At 36.3% G+C, this 23921-nt stretch overlaps 1 protein-coding gene across 3 annotated transcripts in view; it reads left to right on the plus strand.

Moving 5' to 3' along the window:
• The window catches only part of PIK3C2G (phosphatidylinositol-4-phosphate 3-kinase catalytic subunit type 2 gamma), a 272104-nt gene that overhangs the window by 150555 nt on the left and 97628 nt on the right, over nt 1-23921 (plus strand). For all 3 annotated transcript variants that reach the window (XM_036251349.1, XM_036251350.1, XM_036251351.1), the window contains 6 exons: nt 5422-5602; nt 8491-8598; nt 12370-12462; nt 14170-14299; nt 18472-18608; nt 20475-20644. In XM_036251349.1, the coding sequence (XP_036107242.1) occupies nt 5422-5602; nt 8491-8598; nt 12370-12462; nt 14170-14299; nt 18472-18608; nt 20475-20644 (819 nt within the window). The remainder of the gene's footprint in view (nt 1-5421; nt 5603-8490; nt 8599-12369; nt 12463-14169; nt 14300-18471; nt 18609-20474; nt 20645-23921) is intronic.

A 23921-nucleotide genomic window follows, 5' to 3' on the forward strand; every position in this document is an offset into this window, starting at 1 on the left:
AACAGAATATATAATTCTAAAATGAGCCAGATCAAATAGCTTTTGAAATACCCTTTGGGGATTTTTAGGATCCATGGAAGAGAGCCATTTTTATTACTGTTATAGTCTTTTTTTTTTTTTTAATCTGAAATAGTGTATTCATATTGATCACTCATCTAATTCATCCAACTTGTGTCCAGATGACTTTTGTTTGTGTTCAGTAACTAAGTTTGGCCGAAAATGTCCTCAGGAATAATTTTGGGGATGTTTAAAACAATATGCTTCATATTCTAAAGGCAATACAAATGAATGAAAACAAAAACAAAGAAAAGGAAAAAGATAGAATATGAACCATGGCATATTTATTAGTTTTTATCATAGCAACAAACAGCCCCAAAGTTTCAGTGGCTTACAACAACAAAGATTTATTTCTCACGAATGCAGCACATGGTTTGCAGACTTGCTTGGCGCCACCGGACCCCACACAGCAATGCTCAGCTCTGCTCCACGTTGTCCTCTCATTCCAGGCCTGAGGAAACAGCCCCAGCTGGAGCATACTATTCTCACGGCAGAATGCAGAAGTGTAAGAGGCCAAACCAATCCATGAGAGTACATTCAATGCATCTGCACAGACATGAGTGTACACTTTAGACTCCATGCAATCACATACTACTGGCCAAAGCAAGTCACGTGTCCAACCCCAACAAGGAATGGAGATGCAGACTCTGTTTATGGGAAGGCACTGGAACTCACCTAACAAAGAATGCCGATTGCAATCTTTTTCGGAGAAGAAAGCATAGAGTTGGGAATAATAATCAAATCTAAAACAGAGTGTAAGCAAATTGGAAACATCATAACTATAAACATAATATAATATTCCAAGGCACTATTTTCAAGGTGGTAATAAATATAATACACAAATATTAGATGTATAATTTAATATATGGAGATAAAATTAAGTCAGTTATATATTTTATTGGCTCCTGTCATATATTTATGTTGTAAAAATGCATACACTCTTTAGAGTATGAATTTCATTATTTTCTGAATTTCTTCCCTTTTAATCGTTTTTTACTTAATGTTGTTACAAAATGGCTTATTGGCAAATACATATTGCAAAATAATTATTGATTGTAAATTATATTTCTGCAGACTTGGCCCATGTAATGCTTCTGAGGTGCAAAATTTAACAGAAGTTTAGTGCTGTGTATCTGAAAGACCAGATCAATATTCTGAGAATGAACTTGTCATAGGAAACAGTTATCTTTGTGAGGACTATAAAATGTATCAAGTTTAGGGAAATATTAAATCAATCACAACCACTGAGAAATAAAATAGAGTTGTAAAGGCTAAAGAAATATAAGCTTTTTACTTCTTTACACACTACTTGAAATCTTAAAATTAATAATTCCATATCAAGTATTGGATTTCAGCCTTCATGGGTCCCAGGGTTATAAACAAACTCGCAGTCACATTCTAGAATCTACCTGTGTTTAAAAATTGGTCCGCTGAGCCACACACCTTGCCCCACATAAAGGAGCAAGAAACATGGGCAGTGGGAAGGGGAGTCTTGGAGTGGCCTGAAATCATTCATCTCATCATGCAGCTCAGTTTTCTTCTGCCCCTCAATGTCATTATCCCTCTTCACTCCCAGGAATACATGAGTGGGTAAAAATGTAAAGCAGTCCCCAAGATGAGGGATGTCATGCTGCTGAGAACTAAAATCAAGACCTACAGCAAAGGCAGTGATGAGGCAAGGAGGGCTGGGAGTGTGTGATTACTCTGCTTGTCCTGCTGGTAGGCTGATGCACTGAGAACCATCTGTACTTTTCCTGTGGCTCTAGCAAGTCACTCGCCGTGGGACCAAAACCAACTTTGGGCTGGAAGAAATGGAGAAAAACTCTACTTTTTGAGAAAAATCTCCACTTCATGCTCCTGATGTGTGTGACTATCTTTGGTCTCTATGAGCCCACCATGAACTCCCTAATTTCAGTGAACACCAGCATGATATCCTATAACAAAATGTACTCAGTCACCTGGGGAATAATTCCTTCTTTTTTTGCTCACTGCTTCTCATATGTAACACAGTCAAAATCGTTAATCAGCTAGATTTTATGCATTTATCCTCATATTAATGTTGTCATTGCTTACAGTCTATATGATATGTATAACATAATATCAAATTGAATCATCTGGAACTTAAGATAAATAGGTCTCTGGCCTTTTGAGGTTTAGCTCACCATTTGTAAATAGTCACATTGTCTACATTTTAATAGTCTGATTTTTCAGCAACCAAATCTTACTTAATACTTTGCAGTGCCTTCACCTTAACTTAAAAGAATTTTTTTTTTTTACTTTGCATAAGCAATACTGCTTCTCCCAGGTGACAACATATTTTGAAAAGAATTTTTGTAATGTTCAAGGGAAAGTGGCCAGCTGTATTCTAATCTTATAAACGGAGACAATGAGTTGAACTACTGCATGAGGGTTTTACCAGTTCCTATCATGAATGTCATTGACCAGGAACTAAGTGACCCTCTGCCTAAAACCGTATTGTCAACTTTCTTTGCAGTTATTTAAAATTAAAGGACATGTTCATTTCTCTTGCCAGTAAAAGTGACAGTGCCTCTTATATCATCTTTGAAACTCTATGACTTCAGTTCTGCAATGTGTAAAAAAAGACTCTTCACAAAGTCAGGTAAAAAGCCACAGCACTTGAATCAGATCTCACCAGGAGAACATGTCATCTTGCAGGGATGCAGGGTTTGAATGAGGCAAAATTCATTCAAAGTCCCTCTTTCATTTTGAGCAAGGAATAAAACTGACTTTTCCTCTTTGAATCAGATGCTCGTGAGAGAAGCAAATACATTTCTAATACAATAAGAATTAAGAGTACTATCAACACAGGTTATATAATTCTGGCAGTAACTATGACCCTAACCTAAATATATTGTTTCTTTAATTATTTTAGTGAAAAGTTGACCTCTGTCCAGAATAACTTTTTCTTTTAGCATATATATAACAGTTGGATGGTAATAAAGTTATATTTTTGTACCAGAACAGGTTAAAAATATCTTGAAAATTAAGTAATTTGGTATTCAAAGTGTGTAAAAGTTCTGGCAAGGATTGATATAGAAATACTCTACCAATCAACTCCCTGTCTCTCTGAAACTCAAGTAGACTGTAAAATGGCACATTACCAAAGTCCTCAAAGTACTATGGGGATGTGAGATGTATACAATTCTACATGAAATGTTTGCCTTTACTGTGCACGCTTGCATTCGCAGCGTTCCAATGCACACTGAGACAATGCTCATTGTCTTAGAGCCTCCAAACAGTGACATGATTCACTTACTACATGTCTGACATTTCAAAATCTCACCAAAGGGGTGGGTAGATAAGCAAGTTTATTGTGTACTATTATTCTTCTATTGCAAATACATCTTTAGCCCCTTGAGTTATTTTCTTTAAAGCTTTCCAGAAGTAAATAAGAACTATGATTTCACTCAAAGATTGTATTTCCTTTGGGAAAGTTAAAGAGGTGCTAGAAGATAATTGGCTTCATAGCAATGACAAGGAAGCAAGCCTTCCCTAAAGAAAAAAAAAAAAATGTAGCCCTGGCCAGATAGCTCAGTTGGTTGGAGAGTCATCCTGTATATTGAAAGGGGGTGGGTTCAATTCCCCGTCAGGGAAGGTATCTAGGTTGTGGAAGATGGGAGGCAAGTGATAGAAATTCTCTGACATTGATGTTTCTCTCTCTCCTCCCAGGCCCCAAACCCTCCTCTCTCTCTGAAAATTCAAAAAGGTCCTCAGGTGATGATTAGAAAACATATAGACTCATTCAATTAATTTTTTTCAACTTAAATGTGTAGAAACAGAAAACAGAACAAATAAAAGTAATGTATTTGTTAGAGTCTCTGTAACAAACTATATGTTGTTCAGAGATGCAAAATTAGCAATGAAGAATAAAAGGCATCTGTGTATTTTTTTGGCTGCTATACATTTCATCCTTTTTATTTGCAGCATTCCATTTTCACAATATTTTCTTTTTAGTTTCTTGAATGCTATTTATTTTTCAGAGGAGGAGAAGACTGGAGAATAGTTAAGATTAAAAGAATTATTTTTTTTTATTCTATTTCAGTGTTTTAAGTTTAAGCATATTAAAATCAGATTCAAGGCAATAGAAATTGTCACATGACGGGGAGTCTTAAAATATTTGTCACCACTCCATTATCTAGCAAAGTATATTCTTAACTTTTTTTATGTTCTGTGCCTCCCGTGTTCGTGACGTGAGCAGAATACCAGGTAGTGAGAGGAGCTGGCGTGGAGAAGCTGTGAGATACAGATGAACGAATGTCTTTGACTGAGTAGCTGTACACTGTGCTAAGCCTGTTCAAATGCACTCGCTCAGTCTGTGTTCTATACAGCTCTGTAGAGCAGGAGTTACTGCTTTATTTTACAGGTAAAAGTAAAATCTCAGCCTTGTTAGGTAACTGGCCTAAGTTACTTTTAAGTTGTAAGTCTGGGACTTGAACCCAGAAATGTTAGAGAACAGAAACCATGCTTTGTCTTTACAATATCTTTTTCCAGATAATCAAGTGGAGGTGCTGGCCAAAAGAACAATACAGAAATATATGACATTATGGGGCATTATCTCCTTTTTTATTTTTAAAATTATTTTTTGTTTAGTGCCAGTTTATTTTTTTAATTTATATTGAATTTATTGGGGTGACATTGGTTAATAAAATTACATAGGTTGCAGTTGTACAATTCTATAACACATCATTCATTACCCCAAGTCAAAATAAACTAACAAACAAAATAGAAGCACACTCGTAGATACAGAGATCAGACTGACAGCTGTCAGAGGGAACGGGGCTTGGGGCTATAGAAAAAGGTAAATGGATTAAGCAAGAAAACAATAACAACTCATAGACACAGGCAACAGTATGGTGATTACCAGAGGGAATGGGGGCTGAGGGAGGTAGAAGAGGGTAAAGAAGGGATTAATAGTGATGGAAGGGGACATTATCGTTTGAAGAAAAACAGAAAAGGGCGGGGGTTGATGATTGAGTTGTAATATAGTATAGTCACGTATAAATACTATTTCTAAAATTCTTTGTTCATATTTTAATAAGTCAAAAATGTGTTCTTAAGATGAGTATTTGTTGTGGAATTAAGCAGCCCAAAAGAAGAAAAAGTGCATCGTGAATTGAAATGAGAAAATGCAGGTCTTCCATTGATTCTCCACTTTTGGAATCTCATTAGCCATCAGATGGAAATTGATGACTGCCAACAAATAAACATTTCTCCCATGCTAGCTTGTTAAAGTGCCCAGAGCCACCAAGTACAGATTAGTTTGAAGTGCACTTCTTTTCCCTTCTGGAGGTGGTTGAAAAATCAGCTTTAGATACAAGAATGCTTTTCCTCTCTTTCCCTCAGGCTGCTGAAGGATGCACAGAATGAAGCTTATTTTAAAAGCTGGTATCAGAAGCTGTTGGCTGCTCTCCAATTCTGTGCAGGAAAAGCCTTGAATGATGAGTTTTCCAAGGAGATGAAACTTATTGAAATTCTGGGAGACATTGGAGAAAAAGTCAAGTCTGCAAGTGACCCTGACAGACAGGTTTGTTGAGAAATCAATCTCCATGTAGTGAAATATATTTTAAAATCCTTTGTTTAATTAAGTTTTTTTTATTAATTTAGTTTTGTTATAGATGTTTCTCCTTTTTTCCTCCCTACACACCCTCCTCCCGATCCCCCTCTGCACCCCCTTCCCCAGCATTGTTGTCTATGCCTGTTGGTTATGCATACATGCATATAAGTTCTTTGGTTTATCTTAAGTTTTAGTTTCATAGCTTAGAAAGCAAATTCCTTGGCTATACTTAGATATAAGACACAAATCAATTATGTTTGTTTGTTTTATTGATTTTTTAAAGAGAAAGAAAGGAAGAGAGAGATTTTTGTATGTGCCCTGACTGGGGATTGAACCTGCAACCTTGGCATATTAAGACAATGACTTAACTGAGCAACCCAGCCAGGGCCAGGACATGGTTTTTTTTTATCTAAGTACCCATGTAGCATACAGAGAGTAATAAGAAGAGGCCAACTTAAAGGCGACTTGACTAAAAAAGACCAGATGAAGTAATTTCCTCAAAACAGTAACACAGCTAAGATTTGTAGATGTGCACAAGGGGACCTTTCAGGGTACCCTTGTCCAAGGTACAAAATCTAGGACTAGATCTTTCTAACACTCACTAATCAAGGTCATATTTCTAAAGACGTTTGCCGAAACAAATGAAATGATTTAAATGAGAAATCAGTAACAGTGTGGAATGTACTGCCTTTATAGTAAGATCCATGATAGTCAAAATATTGTGCCTCTTTCAAAACTGATTATAATAGTGCACTTGGCTATTCTTTTTCTTGATTTAATGAAAAAACGCTTGCTCTTTCCAATTACCTGCATCATTAAGTAGGTTCTCTTAAGTTCAACATTCTGGATGCAGGGAGATAGTAGACATCTATTCATTGTAATAAGAACAACAATCAATAACAATTAAGTATTTACTACAGACTGGGAGTTAAGGATAGACAGATGCCTGAAACACCAATCTTGTTCTCAAGGAAGATCATGGTTTCTCTCTACCTGATGTTTAAAAGCATCAAATTTTCAACAAAGTAATATGAAAATAGTAATAGATAAACTGTCCCAGAATTTTTTCTGAGCCCAAGATTTTTTTGCTGGAATTTACTTAATTTGGTAGAAATAACAGAAGCTATGCAACCTTGCCTATCTAGGAGATGATAGAAAATAAAAAGCATATGCATAGAATTTAAATGGGAAACCTATAAATGCTGGTTACGTAGAAGAACTTTAAGGCACTTAGCATAATGAAAAACATGATTCATCCATACTATTGCAAACTCATTAATTATTTTCTAGAGATTAACAAAACTTTGAAAGCAAATAAAATAAATTTGTTTTTAAATTTACAAAATTAGAATGTAGGTTCAGTTGTTATTATGATTTTAAATCCCCCACATACGTGAGATGCACACTATAAAATCCCTCTCATATGTAAGATGCACACTATAAAATAATTCTGGTGCCTTTTCCACCATTTGCATCATGTTCCAGAGATATTGGTATTATTCTCTCAAATAGATGCATTTATTTCACTTTGGCTGATTTTGTGATAATGCCTTTTCACATGAAAATAGGAAGAGAAAAAGTAAGAGGTGGGAAAAGCATTTGTAATTTTTCACAGTTTAAGTTACTGCTTGTTTGTTTGTTGCTTAATTTTTTTTCCTTTATTGATTTTAGAGAGAAAGGAAGGGGGAGGGAGAGAGAGATATAAACATTGATGAGAGAGAACATCAATTGGCCGCCTCCTGCACGCCCCCCACTGGTGATTTGGCCCACACCCTGGGCATGTGCCCTGACTGGGAATTGTACTGAAAACCTCTTGGTGCGTGGGTTAATGCTCAACCACTGAGCCATACCAGCCGGGCTGTTCATTTGTTTTTTTAAAGCACTCATTAAATCTAACTGTATGAAATGAACAAATTTTAATTAAATGAAGAGAGCAGAGATTTTCCTCCATGATATTCTTCAGGCAATTCTAGGCATAGATAAGACGAAGCAAGACAGGAAGATTGTTGCAGTGTAATTTTGCATCATTTCTCCAGCTTGCTCTTCTGGATCTGGGAGCAGTAGGTTGTCTTAGTTGCCAATGAGCCAGGAGAAAGATGGTTGAGAGCTAACTCAGAGTTATTATTATGCTAGCCTCGTTTTTAGAATTGGGTTTAAAAAGGTTTCAAAAGTGGGACAAAAGGAGCTTTCTTAATTTTGAATTATTATTCCTGTTTTGTTGGGAATTGTTACGGTTTCCCCGTTCTGATGGTGTTCGTGGCCTCAGACCTTCCACAGGCACCGTGGAAGAGCACTGTGGGAGTGAGTCAAGTCCCAGAAATATACTTATTGGTAAACAATACACATTGTCGTTCCCGACATTTATCAACTGTCTGCAATTATAACATTTTGTCATTATTGCTCACCACATATGAGAACTTTTTCTAATATGCACTATTATCATTAAGTATAAAGCTTGAGAGTTACAAACTAAGATTTTAGGAAATTATCAGCAATGAATCATGTTAATAATTACTTAAAGCCAGGACTGGATGTTGATGGGCCATAGGTCAAGTCCACCCCATGGTGTTTCCATTGAACAGAACAGTGCTTCATTTTGGTTTTGTGTTTAATTGAATTTAAAATCCTCCAGAAAGGGCATGCACTCATTAATTCCCCCTTCTCCCCAGCACTCCCTATTGTCTTTAGCCTGCTGCCTTCTCAGATGTGGCTACATCACCGACCTGACCCTGAGGCACCCAAGTGTGCAACCCTTGAATTGAAGAGTTTATTTAATCAACATGAGAAAACTATAACTTGAAGACAAAGTGATGTTTTTTTACAGTTTCTAAAATGCTCTTTCTTATGATTTTTCACAGGAGGTACTGAAGAAAGAGATTGGCAGACTGGAAAAATTCTTTCAGTATATACATACCTGTCACCTTCCTCTGAACCCTGCCCTCTGTATAAAGGGGATTGATCGTGAGGTAAGTCAATTTATTCCGTAGATATGTTGAGTATTTTTGGTTCTGTATTGTTTAGCTCACTGTATATTTCTGAAATGGTGAATATAATTTATAAAGATCTTATTGCAATTATTTTAAGAAAAAAGTAATTCAAACCATTTGATACATTGTGACCATTTGGGATCACATTGGCCAAATCATCAGATGATTTGTTGGTTTAGAGACAAACTATACATCAGTTCAGTAAGGAAAAAACTAAAGATACTTCTCACTGAATTGATTTCTCGATTTATTCAAAATGGCTGAGTTGGTGACTTTAAGCAGGCTGAGTTTAATTTCATGCTTATTTAGATTATGTGCATACCCATGTCTAGTACAGTAATATATCATTAGCTACAACATCTCCATTTAGATTCAATTTAAAATTCATTGGTGCTCATGTGTCAGTGTGCCATATTTCTAGTGCCTGGGAAGTCCTTCCTGGCGTGTCTCACTCACAAACCCCTTCTCGTCCTAAGGCACTGTCAGCCACCCTTCTTTGACATGGAGTCATCCTTCCTCCTCTGTTCTCCAAGAACTTTATTATTCTCCTTCTCAAAAGCCCTAGAGTAGAAGACACTGATAGAGAGAAGGATTGATAAGTGAGATTTAGAAGTGAGGAAGTTAAACTATCAGTCATGCATAATAAATTTACTCAATTAAAAATATAAGCCTTGGCTGGTTTGGCTCAGCTTTTAGAGCATCGGCCTGTGGTCCAGAAAGACCCGGGTTCGGTTCCCGCTAAGGGCATGTACCTCGGTTGCAGTTTGTCCCCGGCCCTGGTTGGGTCATGCGGGAGGCAGCCACTCGATGTGTTCCTTTTGCATCGATGTTTCTTTCTCTCTCTCCCTCCCACTCTATCTGAACAAAAAATGGAAGAATGTCCTCAGGAGAGGATGAAATATATATATATAAGACAATCAAGAAAATAAATCCAATAATTAGGAGAAAAAATAAATTATTATTATATGAATATAAAAAGTTTTGCTAAAATCTCGATACTATCACCTTTATAATTTTGCTGTTACAAAGACACCCTACAAACTTTCCTAATATGCTTCCTAAACATATTTTGATAAATAACAAAATAAGGCATCAGTTCCATAAACTGAGATATGTATGTCTATTCAGACTACAATCCAAATCATTGCTAATTTTTTAAAAATTGTGTAACTTGTTAATCATTAACAGTGAATCTGATTAATGCTAAAGACATATGGAAACTAAGCATTTCAAAGACATAGTATGTTAAATCAAAATAACAATATAGATCATTGAGTCCAGGCGTTGGTTTTTTTTGTTTGTTTCTGCTTCTTTGGTATGTTGGTGTTAGTTGAGTAGACAATTTTTTCAATTAAAATTACAGATGAGTTTTGGCTTATGCATTTGGGAATGTGGGGTGCTAGCTCTAAGGGGTGGCTGCTGTGAGTATCCAGGTGAGCTGGCCAGACCTGGGTCACAAGCCCAGGAGTCACCACCCCTAAGTGCTATGATTTGGCACCACACTTCCCTCAACAACCTGCAACTATCAGCACTTTCCCTGAGAATGGGAGGTGCCCTGAGTAGAGCCAATCCTTCGCCCTATTTGCTCTGACCAGCTGTGCCTTGTACAAGGCTGCTGCACCTGTGCATTCAACAATGAACAGGACAGATGTGGCAGGTGATACTCTCACCTACAGAACATTTTAGTCTGTCCTCTGGTTCTGCTGAAAAACAAAGAGGTCTGAAGGGACACACATCACATCTGAAGGTACAATACATGTGGCGAATCAGAGCCCACATCTGGTTGGCCATCAGAGGAACCCTACTGGAAAGAGCCTCCATGAGTACAGCAAGACTTTCAGACAGACCAGACGGCCAATGATTCTTCTGAGAATCCACTTATAGAACAAGCTTTATGAATGCAGTGTCATTCCTTCCCCTGTCTCATTGAATACCAGAGACTCCATACTTGGGAGAAACCTCATAAATGTGATGAATGTGTAAAAGCCCCCTCCATATTGACTATCAGATAGCCCTTACTGGGGAAAACCTTGTGAATTTAATGAATGTGGGAGGCCTTTACTCAGAGTGAAAGTCTTTTCCAGCATCAGGCACTTCACAAGTGAGAAAGCTTACAGTTGAAATGAGTGTGGGAAAGCTTTCTGTTCCAACCATCAGAGAAACCACACTGGGAAGATGCTTACAAACGTAATGAACATAGAAAGACCTTCAGTGAGAATAAATATCTCAGTTGGCATCCAAGCCTGCACACTGGGGAACAAGCACAGAAATGTAGGCAGCATGGAGAAGCCTTCAATCAGAACTCTCAACTTGTCGGCTATGAATAAGTTCATAGCAGAGAAAAAAATCTGAATGCAGTCTGGCAAGGCATCCAGTCTGAGTAAATGTCTTATTTTATGTCACAGACTTCACACAAGCAAAAGGCCTTGCCTTCAGCCTCCCTTTGCCCTTTGTCTCTTTTCCCTAGACTTGAAATGCCTCAGAGAGACCCCCAAGAATTGAATGATTAGTATTTGAAATCCACTAATCTAGACTCATTTATGGTCTAATAAAGGATTTCCTAATTCAATACCATGACAGGTCATATGTTCCCTGATTGACTTGTTTTTGCAACAGGGATTCATTACTTACCAAACAGCCTCACCCATTTACTATAAAACTCAAATTGATTCAGTAAGCAAGGGTTTCTGTTTGCTATGGGATTAGGTGAGATTTATGTTGATAGGTTAAGAAATAGATCCTTTCCTCTCAGCTTCTACCAGTTTCAGACTTCTCAGAAAGAATGATATTCAAACCGATTCTTCAGCATGGATTAATGTCATATTTTAACTAAGCTGATAAATTGTAAGTACCAAGTTGTTTACCTTCCTTTGCTATTAATTGTACTCTCCGCGGTCAACATGAATTCTCTAACAGCCCAAACACACACAGCCATTTACCACTCAAACAATTGCAAGAGCATACAAGGAAAATAAGCAATAAAGGAATATAATGGAAAGTAGTCAATATTGTAAAGCTGAAAAGAGAAATGCAAAGTGTAATAGAAAGAAATGGAAAGAGAAAATATATGTTGTACTCTTATTTGTAAAGTTAAAAAAAAATTAATAAAAAGGGAAAAAGAATGCATTAGTTCTTTGAACTGCTTAATTAGTGTCAGTCACTGTAAAAGGTATTTTATATTCATTAACCCATATATCTATTGAAAAAAATGGTGAGGTAGGGGTTGTTGTACCCATTTTACAGGGGAGTACAAATATTTTAGTAATTTGACCAAGGTCTTACAGCTAATAAGTTACAAAGTCCAAATTTGAACTCATTCAGGGCTTTCTTAACTCTGTATCTATGTTTCCTTAATATGCTGCAGAGCAGAAATACTTAAAAGGAAATAAATGTTTTAAAATAGCAATTTTATCTTTTAGATATTAGCCAACTAGCATAAACACAATACCTACATACTACTTAGTTTATTTAAACTCCCAACATAACACCACTGTTCAGTGAGAAAAAAATGTAGTTGAAGATTTATGACCTGCCAAAAAGCTGGCTTTTCTGTTTCCAAGTAAAAGCCTTGGTTGGTTAAACTAAAGTTGTTGTTGTTGTTTTTTAAATAAATAAGTTTCTTTGTTCTAAAGTAGGAAAATTATTCATATGTGTTATATTTGCTCAAATAAATTCTGCAAGGGACCATGATTTCCGGGAAAGTGTTCTTTTTCACTTTATTTTGCTTACCATTTTTCTCTTCTTTGATAGGCATGTTCATATTTCAGATCTAATGCTTTGCCATTGAAGATTACTTTCATCAATGCTAATCCAATGGGCAAAAATGTCAGCATCATTTTTAAGGTACAGTAACTCCTAAAGCATCAAATTGATTACATTGGTAGAAATTTTGATTTATTACTCACACAAAAATTACTGTAGCTATTTTCTTCTGGCAACAACACAGAAGATTCCAGTTATTTTTGATTCTGCATTTTTACAGAATTATTGTACATGCCAAACTACGATTGGCAATAAATCAAACATTACTGGCTTCAAGTCAGTGAAACTTCAGTGCAAAACTTAAGAAAATATGTTTCAATAAACAAAATTATACAATCACTTTTGAAGAGCGCAGAAAATGAAAGGTGAGTGAGCCCCGAGAGGGACAGCTTTCTTTTGGCCTAAATACTAACTTGGAATCAAAATTATCTGTAACTCAAATGATATAAATTAATTTAACATAAAATTTTTATCTGCAAGCACTTGCGTATTCTAGCAATTCCAGTAGTTTTTTTCTGTTTAAATAAAACATAATTATGGTTCATACCAGTCTTTGTTATGAATCCCATGGGAAAACAGAGTAAAAGGTTATAGAAAAGTAGGAAAAGGAGATTTAAGAAGAAACCAAAAAAGAAAAGAAAAAAAGTAAGATTTTGCCAGTCATCCAGCTAGTTTATTCAGTTATTCAGCCGAACCAGATGCCAAGGTCTCAGAGTGATGTTTTTGGTGGATTCTGACTGTTTTTGAGGATAATGCTTAAGACGCCCATACTTTTCCTTTGAACTGTGTAACCTCAAGTGGTAATGGTCCTATGACACTGCATATTTGCTGAATTAAAAAACACATGGGCCCTGGCCAGTTTGGCTCAGCGGTTAGAGCGTCAGCCTGCGGTCTGGAGAGACCCAGGTTCGGTTCCCGCTAAGGGCACGTACTTCTGTTGCAGTTTGTCCCCGGCCCTGGTTGGTCGTGCGGGTGGCAGCCACTCGATGTGTCCCTTCACGTCGATGTTTCTCTCTCTCTCTCCCTTCCTCTCTCTCCCTCCCACTCTATCTGTACAAAAAATGGAAAAGTATCCTCGGGTGAGGATTAAAAAAAAAAACACATGGAATCTCATCTTGGCATAATTTTCTGCATGTAATTTAGAAAGCAGTTTCAAAATAAAAATTCTTATTAGTTTAAAAGCACAGCATTGTCTTTTTCCTTTGGACATACTCCATTTCTTACACCAATACTAGAAAATCTCCCCCTTATCATTTCTTAGTTTTATCAAAGGCCATTTACTCTGAAAGCTTTTCAACTGCCCTCATAATAAGAGAAGCCAATGATTCGAAGACTGATGAATCATATGTGTGCTCTTTATCCTCACAGTCGAGAAGTTCTTGGTATCTGTTTATCAGTGAATACATTTATGACATACCAAACAATGTCTCACTTAACTCTTTCTTGGCTGAGTTTGAAATTTGAATGAACATTCATTTAGCCTTTCTTCACTAGACTTTGAGTCTAAGACATTGCACATGGATAATAAATTGAAAGATTATTGGGAAACAACATTCCAAGCAGCTTCTAATTTGATGGCTGAAGCTTCTGTAGTCACTTAAAGGAAAGTTCTCATTTTCTTTGGTCTTCTATCAGAAAGATAGGTACTGCTAGTGCAAATAAAATAATTTAAATCACTCTAAGTCAGGCTGAAAATTCATTTGAGGAAAGAAATGACATATACCATATTTGAAAGCTTTTAATGCAATTCGAAGAGAAACCCAGAGTCTATATTTTTGTCTTTAACAGGCCGGAGATGATCTTCGTCAGGATATGCTTGTTCTGCAGATTGTCCAAATGATGGACAATATCTGGCTGCAGGAGGGCCTGGATATGCAAATGATCATTTATAGCTGTCTATCCACAGGAAAAGGCCAAGGTCAGTATAGATTAGATAGTGGGTTGACTTACATTACTTATGTCATACATTCCCTAGTAAAATGCCACCAGACTTTCCACAGCGCTCATTTTAGACTACAAATTTTAAAATCCAAAAACTATACATAACCATTCTTCTTTTTAGAAAAGAATTATTTTCAAAAACAATAAGCCAAAATAATTTATATAAAGCATATGTCTTTTTAGATATTAATGAGAACCTTGACAATCCAAATGTTAACTGTGATTCTTTTGTGTGTCTTTCAGAGTTATTTAATTAATAACTGATGCCTATTTTTCTATTTTTTTTTCAGAATGATAATAGAAAAGCTTACACATTCAAAAAAATACAATTGTTGCCTAATGACACAAAATTTGCAAAGTTGCAAATGCTTAAAGTAGTTCTAAAAATTCTAAAGACATTGTAAACCTGCACTTAATTTCTAAAAGACTTTAAAGGATAAATAATATCAACAGTCGAAGGTGACCATACATGCAAACTTTGAGCATCCTCCAGCATTTCTTCCCCTTTATAAAGCCTAAGACATTATTATGGAAATATAACTACAATTATGCACATTGGTAATGAAAATAATGTCAGTGACCCACCCAAATTATTACCAAAATATCAAAGGTAAAAGGTGTATTAAATTATAATTATGCTAAGTTTTAAAAATACTTAAGATATCTTAAATAATTTTTTACATGTGGTCATTGCCACTTAGAATTTCATTAAAGTGATTGGTATGAATTATAGCAGATGCTTCTGCATAAACAAAGGGATAAAAAAAATCATAGAAGAAAAGAGACCCAGAACCTTGCAGTCATTTCTTTTCATTCCAGCAGAGCTACAATTTACAGCCATCATTACATAGGAAAACCCATCCCTCCCTGCCTCTCCAGTTCCTGACATTCCACAGCTAGGCTCAGTACCCCAGCCTACTGTGATTTGAGATTTCAGAAGTTAAGCATGGAAGCACCTTCTAGTTAGTTTAACTCGCGAGTCGAATTTCAGTATGACTCTATTGTCATCCTACTCAATTATTTTGATTCTTATAATAGGGCTATTGGTTCCATGCCAAGTGTCCCACCCCTGAACCCTTTCTAAAGCTTTAGTTCCTCAAAGAGTCTTTTATCATTGCTACTCTGAGATAGTTTTATTTCTTGAGTTTTACTCTCTTTTCTCATGTGACCTAATTCTTTTATAGCCTAATATGCTGAAAGTGTAAGAATAAAACTAGATGAGCCAAGCTGAGCTTTATGATGTCACATGGATTACCTTTTCTCCCGAAACTGAATATATCACTGACCTCCGTAAAATTCTTCAGTTCCGTCTACTCATTTCTCAGTTTATAACCAGAGAATGGAACAAAGGCTAAATCTTTTGAAGTTAATAAAATGATTCAGCAAAAAGTAACTGTAGGCTTGCCCAAAACTGCAGATGTCATAATTCAAACTAGTTATTCTTTCGCCCAGCAATTTTCTGTAGTTGTAAAATTTCTGACGGCATTATACAAGCAAATTATTTCTTCAAGAAAAATAGAGATCATTAAAGCAAATGTCATTTTTAGGTTGCATTTTTAATCATGTTCCAAGGTTTAATGACTATCTACTGTTCTCAAGGAATGCCACAAAGTAAGGTAGGGAATATTAAAATGAGCTAAACAGAGTTGTGGCCCTTAAGGAAAGTATACTCCAGACCAGAAGTTTACGTGATTTTATAAACATTATTGTTTATTATAATTCTCATGACTAATTTGTATATAATGTCCTAAGAACTTTAGAAGAGACTATCAGGGCAAATAAAAATTCTTTTTAATTAATTTTATTTCTGGTTCTCCAAATTTCATTGACATAAAAATCACTTAGGGAAGCCCTGACCGGTTTGGCTCAGCAGTTGGAGCGTCGGCCTGCGGCCCAGAGAGTCTTGGGTTTGGTTCCCGCTAGGGGCACGTACCAAAAAAAAAAAAAAAAAATCACTTAGGGGAATTGGAAGAGCAAATATAACAAGGCCCCGACCAAGGTACTAAGTCTGGCTCTGCACTGCGGGTGGGGGTGGGGGTGCTCAAGTCTTGGTGATTGAAAAAGCTGCCCTGGTATTTCTTATGCACCCCTTTTTGAGAACCACTGCCTTTTATGATACCATCTTGAAAAGTTTTGTTCTCAAGAGCCCTGCTACTTAAAGTATGACCCATGGACCAGCAGCATTGACATCCCCGGGGGACTTGTTAGAAATACAGAATCTCTGGCCCCACCTCCTTCCCACTGAATCAGAGCCTACCTTTTCACAGGATCTCCAAGTGATATATCTGTGCATTAAAATCAGAGAGACGCTGCATTAAAGGACTGTAAGACTGGAACCACACATATCACTCAATTCTCACCAAATTATGTTAGAAGTATTAAAAAAGTGTATGATATGTACTAGCTTAAAATATATAAAATGTAATTTATGGTTTTAATTAATAGGCAGAATTTAGCAATCATGATTGTTATAAATTGGGTACAAGGTTTTCTGTGTAGTCAGCAATGCAAGGCTTATGATAAATGACTTGGGATTTAGCAAAGATTAACTCCCTGAAGACAAATGTGGTCTGAAAACTAACTGATAGTGCTGCAGTATAGTATCCAAAGGGTACAATATTCTAATTCTTAATTTTGGGCATGGTCAGATGAGAGGCTGCAGAACCAGGTAGAGATCATTTTCCTTTAGGAAGTGTTACATGGAGGAATTGGAAAAATGAAGAGGGAAACGTTCAGGATCAGAAAGAGGAATCACCTCTTTCCGGAGTAATTCCGTTACTACTAAATGTAATGCTTTACATTTGCTATCTCACTTAATACACATGAAAGAAACCTACACAAGAGGCAAATACTGTTGAAGGAGGAGGTACAAGTGTTATGATATTAAGGATGTACCCAGTATCCAGAATTTCTCTCTGGGGTGTTGTTTCTCTTTTTTTATTATTATTATTATTTTTAAACATATAGGTTTCATAGGTTGCATTTGCAGCATTCAATTCCCACTCCCCAAGTTTAAGTTTCTTTCTGATCCAGCAATGTCTATGCTTAATGGTCACAGCTGGGCTATTGGATATCAGGAGACACTGAGGCTGCAACCAGCTGTCACTGGCGAAATCCAGCACAGAGAAGTGTTTCGTTTACTATCGCTGTGATCTCGTGTTTGTTGTTTAATTTGGATGTTTTTAAGGTAGACCATGAAAATGTTCATTTAAAAACTCAACCATCTCTCTCTTTATATAATTACATTTGTGTCCCTGGTTTCTTCAGGAATTTGAGTGTGCAACTCGCAATTGTCACGATGGTAGAAATAAGAAGTTCTATACTTTAATTTCTTTCCATTACTTTATTTACAGAACTCTACATTACAGGTTGTTTTTGGACATTAGTCCTAGGAAAGTTATAAATACTGGGTTTAAACTGCTTTTCTGAACATAATAATAATCAGTGGGCTTGAAAATGTTTACATTTCAGTAACCTCATGAATACAATGAAGAAGAAGCCTTGATGGAGACATGGCCATGGGGCAAAGGTCCTGTTGAAGTTCAATCAATATATGCTCTCTTTAAAGAAAATCATTATCATAGTTTTTCTTTAATGTTGACTGAGAAGGAAGGGGCAGGTGCCTCTCTACATGTTTACTGTAAAGTTATTGTGTTCACTCCTAGAAAATGACCATTTAACTGTGAAGCTTTTCTGAACCTGAACATTGATTTTTATAATGTATTTTAAATATTTGTTATGGAGATTATATTTGGCTTGCTTACCAAACTTGGTGTACAAGTTTGAATGTCCTCCCTCAAACTGTAAATGAGTGCATAAGCCATATGTTAATTGATCCACTATGCTACTGACCCAGTGGGGTCTCTGTGAGACATCTAAGTTGACTCTACTGTAGCTCTAGAAAAAAATATTAAAGCTCTTTCTGACATGTGTGATCCAAACACAACGTAACCTCAATGCTCCCCAGGATTTTAAAAAAATTAGAAGGGAAGCCATCTAGATAATTCTTCTTCAGGAAAGTTCGGGAAAGGAAACGGGTAATTCAAATCATGCCGGCAACTATTGTTACCTAGATAAAGATGTATTTTCTAAGTATCCCTCATCCTGTGAAGAAAGAATTATTTTCATAATGTCTTTTCTGTCGACCAGGATTGGTGCAGATAGTGCCCGATGCTGTAACCCTAGCAAAGATCCATCGCCACTCTGGACTGATAGGACCACTAAAGGAAAATACAATCAAAAGGTGGTTCAGCCAGCACAACCACTTAAAGGCGGATTATGAAAAGGTTTGTCCTGATGGAGCCAATTTCACATAATGTACTTAAATAAGAATATGCTCTGTCTCATTAAAAATTCTGATTTATGAAAAAGTAAATCTTTGAGTTCTAATTCACTCAGCCATCAGCCTAGTAATAATGACCCATTTTCAATATATTAACTAGATAAAAATGCCTGTGTTTGGTTTCTCTTCTGGGTGAAATCCCATGCTGTCAATAAAGACTTTCTTTGCTTAACTGCCTCCTTTATCTCACTTAAGATGATGCTCCTTAAACTACTTCCTTCAAGTTACCTCTGCCTATTTGCACACAATCTCCAATTTCTATAAATTTCTCTGCTTCCTTTGCAATACATTTCTTCTGCCAAGCTCTACTTTGTCGTGCCTTATTCTTTCAATGTTTGCAAAATGCATAATAGAGTTTTAATTTTTTAATATCTCAGTACTTTACACAACATACTGTTTTATTTGACTGTGAACATTTTTTCCCCACTTTACTTCATCCTGGCATCTGGCCAGCAGCATGCAGTTGTGTATGTTATACACCAGGGCTTCTGGTTAAAGGGAAGCGTTGGTTAGAGCCAGGCCTTGTTGTATTTGCTGAGATATAAACTGGTACATCTGGGTCCACCCGGAGGCGGAGGCACCTTTCTGCGATATGGGCCAGCCTTAGACTTGCTCAGAACTGTCCTGAGCACTGAAATTTTCTCGTTCTAGGGAAGCTCTCAGTCTCGGACAAACTGGGATGATCGGTGACCTTGCTAGCATGGGTCATGCCCGAGAGACCCAAGAGTTCCCCTATTCCAGACTTCTGTGAAATTGCAGTGGAGCAAAATATAGGCTTTGGGAAGCCAAAAAAAAAAAAAGATTTAGAGGTTATCTTGAAATTTACTTTGGCCATTCCCCAAATTGTAACTTGAGTTTTGCACAAATCTCCATTTATCATTATACTGTTTTAGGTGTTTCCACATACCTTTGTTCTTCACAGCCACAATGTGAAGAGCATATTTTATCTTCACTTTATAAGTGAAGAAAATCTAGACAGACAAACTATGTGACTTGCCCAGACACTGGACTGAGGTATCCCAGGCTGTAGTCCAGTGACATAGACTCCCAGTCCAGCAAGTCAGTCACACCATTGGAGGACACTCATAACCATGGCCCAACCAATCACTCATGATTACACCAAGGAGACTCACGGTTACGTCACTGATAAAAATGATGCATATCCAAGAGAACATTTTGAAAACAAAGTAATTTTGACAAGATATCTGTGTGCATCAAAGAAATATAAGCCACAAATGACTTAGCAGTAATTTGTTTCCACTCACACAAGCATTCATTGATATATACTGTACCAAAACACTTTTAGACATCAACTGGACAATCAATTTGCAAGGATAAACATAAAACATCACAGATATCTCAACATAGCTTTTTCTGTGTTAAAACTTCAAATATTAAACAGCTGATATTTTAAATTTTTCTGGGGATAGGCAATATTAGGCCATATTGTTTCTTCTTTTACCTTGAAAAAAATCATTCAATATTGTGTATTTGAGACATCAAAAAATCACACCAGGAATGCTCTCTAGGAATTCTGAAAATTAGCTCCAATTGAATGAAAGAGATGTTTTCCCCAATTTCAATGAAAACATTTGTCTATTAAGCTAAAGAAGAGATTACCTCCTGTTCTTCTGTAGCATAGCAAGAACCAGTTATATAAGCATGCCCTTTTCTCAGTGGAAATGTAGAAGTGGTCCTTGATTGTGTAATTCTGCTTTCATCGTACTTTTTGCCATTAGCTCTGATGTGAATGCATTTGCTCATTTTTATATGTGTGTTATTTTTGTGTTATTGTTTTTCAACTAATTAGGCCTTGAGAAACTTTTTCTATTCCTGTGCTGGCTGGTGTGTGGTAACGTTCATCCTGGGAGTCTGTGACCGTCACAACGACAATATCATGCTGACAAAGTCAGGCCACATGTTTCATATTGACTTTGGAAAAATTTTAGGTCATGCACAAACATTTGGAGGGATAAAAAGGTCAGTGCACAAATAACTTTTATTACAGTAATTAAGTAATGTCCTAGAGTGATATATAATGGCATAGAAACCAAGCAGATAACTTCCCATCTTTCAAACCCCGGAAGATAACATAAACATAATTATAGATCTAATAAACTAAAGGAAATTTTTATCAATAGTTTGTTAATGAAAAAATTAGTTTCTGAAAATAGTTAGTGGACTAAATTGGTCCTCTCTGCGATACTAATCCTGTTCTAATCTAAATGATTTGAAATACATTTTTTTTTTAAATAAACCTTGAATGGACAATGAGGCATAAGTTTATGGTTTCACTGCATCCAATACATTGCCTATAGCATTCACCACCCCTGGTCCATTTATTATAAAACTAACACACTTTCTGAAATCAAACATTTTTGAATCATTCTAATTCAGTGAGCACCTACTAATCAAGACTCTGGGGCTACAACATTGAACAAGACATATACAAACCTTGATCTGGCTCTAGTAGAGATGACAGGCATTAAGCAAATTAATGTGGAAAGAAATAAAATGAGGAAATAAGGAGTCTAATTTTTTATTGAGAAATTGAAGCAGAGCCTCTGTGGCTCAGTGGTTGAGCATTGACCCATGCACCAAGAGGTCACTGGTTTGATTCTGAGTTAGGGCACATGCCCAAGTTGTGGGTCAAATCCTCAGTGTGGAGCATGCAGGAGGTGGCCAATTGATGTTCTCTCTCATCAATGTTTCTCTCCCTCTCCCTTCCTCTCTTTCTAAAAATTAATAAAGGAAAAAAATAAAAAATAAAAAGTAAATTGAAGCAGAGGAATGAAATAGAAAGTGACCGAGGCAGGGATGCTGTTTTAAAGAAGCCTCTTGGAAGAGATGAGAGACAGCTGTATAATGAGTGGTAACTTTGTGGAGATCCATGAGAAGAGAGAAAACCAAAACTAACAAACATTAGTGTCGATATAAGCATGCCATGTTCCAGCGGCAATAAGAAAGCCTGGGGCCTGAAGGTAGGATAGAGAGGGGCAGACCGCAGGAGGGGAAGCTGAAGAGTGGTGGAAGTCGAAACAAGGAGGGCACTGAGGATGTGGTATGGAGGTTAGCTTTCCTTTTAGGTCCAGGGGCAAACCATTGATGGACTTCAGTGGAGTTCAAAGCTCTCACCTACTGTCCAGTGAGGTAATGAGACCAGTTAGGAGGCTACTGCAATGATTAAGGCAAGACCTTAATGGTAAAAGGTAGTGAATATATTTTGAAGTGAGACACAGAACCTGCTAATTGATTGGGCTGGGGAAAGGGTCCCAGTGGATTAGAAGAGAAAAGAAAATGTTCTAGGATGGATCCTACATTCTTGGTTTTAGCAAATAAGTATATCATTTACTGGAAGGCAGAGACTGATGGATGAATAGGTTTTTCTTTTATTTTATCTAAATTGGAGGCAAGAAAACCAGAAGTCCCTTGCTTTAAGATGATACTGCATATAAAAGTAGAAATGGGATCAGATCATTCCAAAGACTAACCAGTCATTTTAGCTAAAAAAAAAAAAAAAAGCTCCTTAATAATATCAACTACAATATAATGTGATGAACTTTCTCCAGATGGCCATAATCTGGTATTAAAATGCCAACATAAAGTATATAATATGGATCTTTAGGAATAAAACTGATTTCTTGCTGGGACAAAGGACTTTTATACTCATGCTTACATCACCGTTCCAGAACCTCTCACACTGCCATCTGTGTGGTTCTGGTTAGGAAAGGTCTGCACACATTGGGCTCTGCACGAGAGTCAGCCCAGCAACACTCTGGGTTTGGATTCCTTCCCCAGATGTCCCTGAACCATTCCTCTGAATTTCATCTTGCAGAAATCTGGAAAGCTCATCTTCCTGATTACACCAAACCTGAGGTTCCTGTGGACTTTCTAACTTTGAAGAAAGAAAAAAAAAATCACATTTCAGAAATGAATATAAAGGATTTCACATCCTGCACATAAACAAACAGTTCTTCCTATTGGCTTTAATTATAAGATTAGATAAAGAGGATTTACACCAGCGGATTCAATCTCAAGATGATTCATTAACGTATTTTTTAATGATTCTGGGAAAATTTGGCTAATCCCTGTAATGAAAATAATGACAAATCGCACCATTTTTCTGAAACATATTAGTTTTTCTTCTGAAGTATTGCTTAATTATTATCTTTATTTCTCCATTTCTCTCACAAAGATTCAAATTAAAGTGTTTCAGTTAAGCATACACAATTTTTCACTCAAACTTCCCCTGCAACAATGATTTCTATATAATAATTTTTCATAACCTAAAAGATACTGTTATAATAAACTCTAAATTTCAACTTAGTTTTTTGATGACTCTCTTTTAAGAAGAAAAATAATGAAAGGTCTTTATTGCTGATATTCATTGCTTTCCTAACTCATTTTTTTATACTTTTAGTTTTTTAGAGTATATTTTCACAGACTACATTATCTTTCATTTTTGTAATACTAGACTTTCATGAAGTCTTTCTTGAAGCTTTCTTTCTAGATATTTTTAAAGGCTATATGAGCAGTGGTTAAGGTCAGGTACCCTGGAGATAGATTGTATGTTGTTTTTTTTAAATCTAATACTAACATGTACTAATAATGTGAGCTTGAACAAATGGCTTCTTTGTGACTCAGCTTAATAATCTATAAAACAGATTTGTTTTGAAGATTAAATTAATTTCTATATGTAAAGAGTTTAGAACAGTGACTAGCACTAAAGGCTCCATACATGTTTATTGTATTTAATTATAATGTAAGTACTCCAAATGAAATGACAAGAAAAGAAAATGCACCTCTAGATGGCAATTGTTTCTTTTCTTTAAAATTATCTAAATATATTCTTTTGGGGCATTTTTTAAAGTATGTGCTTTGAAAGTCAAAAATTGAACCATTAGTCCTTTACGTTCTCTGACTTTGAGGCTTGTTGATGGACAGACGAGATTGCACCATTTGTCCTGTTTAGTTAGATTGTAAGGCATTTCACCAGGTCATCCTTGACTTCAGATATAATGTAGACACCCGCAGAGGTGTGCTGGACCGGCTTGCAAGAGCCTATTGTATTACTTCTCAACTCCATATTCAGTTACATCAGTTGGTAGCCTGAAATCAGCCATAGTTGCAATATATACACAGTGGAAATTGGCAAATGTCACAAATCATAGATTTTTTTTCTAAAAAAAAAGAAAATGAGCTAGTTATTCAATATTTACCACCACACAATAGGACATAAATCCATTTAAAACAGATG

This window comes from Molossus molossus, unplaced genomic scaffold (assembly GCF_014108415.1).
Source record: "Molossus molossus isolate mMolMol1 unplaced genomic scaffold, mMolMol1.p scaffold_m16_p_10, whole genome shotgun sequence".
Lineage (NCBI taxonomy): Eukaryota > Metazoa > Chordata > Mammalia > Chiroptera > Molossidae > Molossus > Molossus molossus.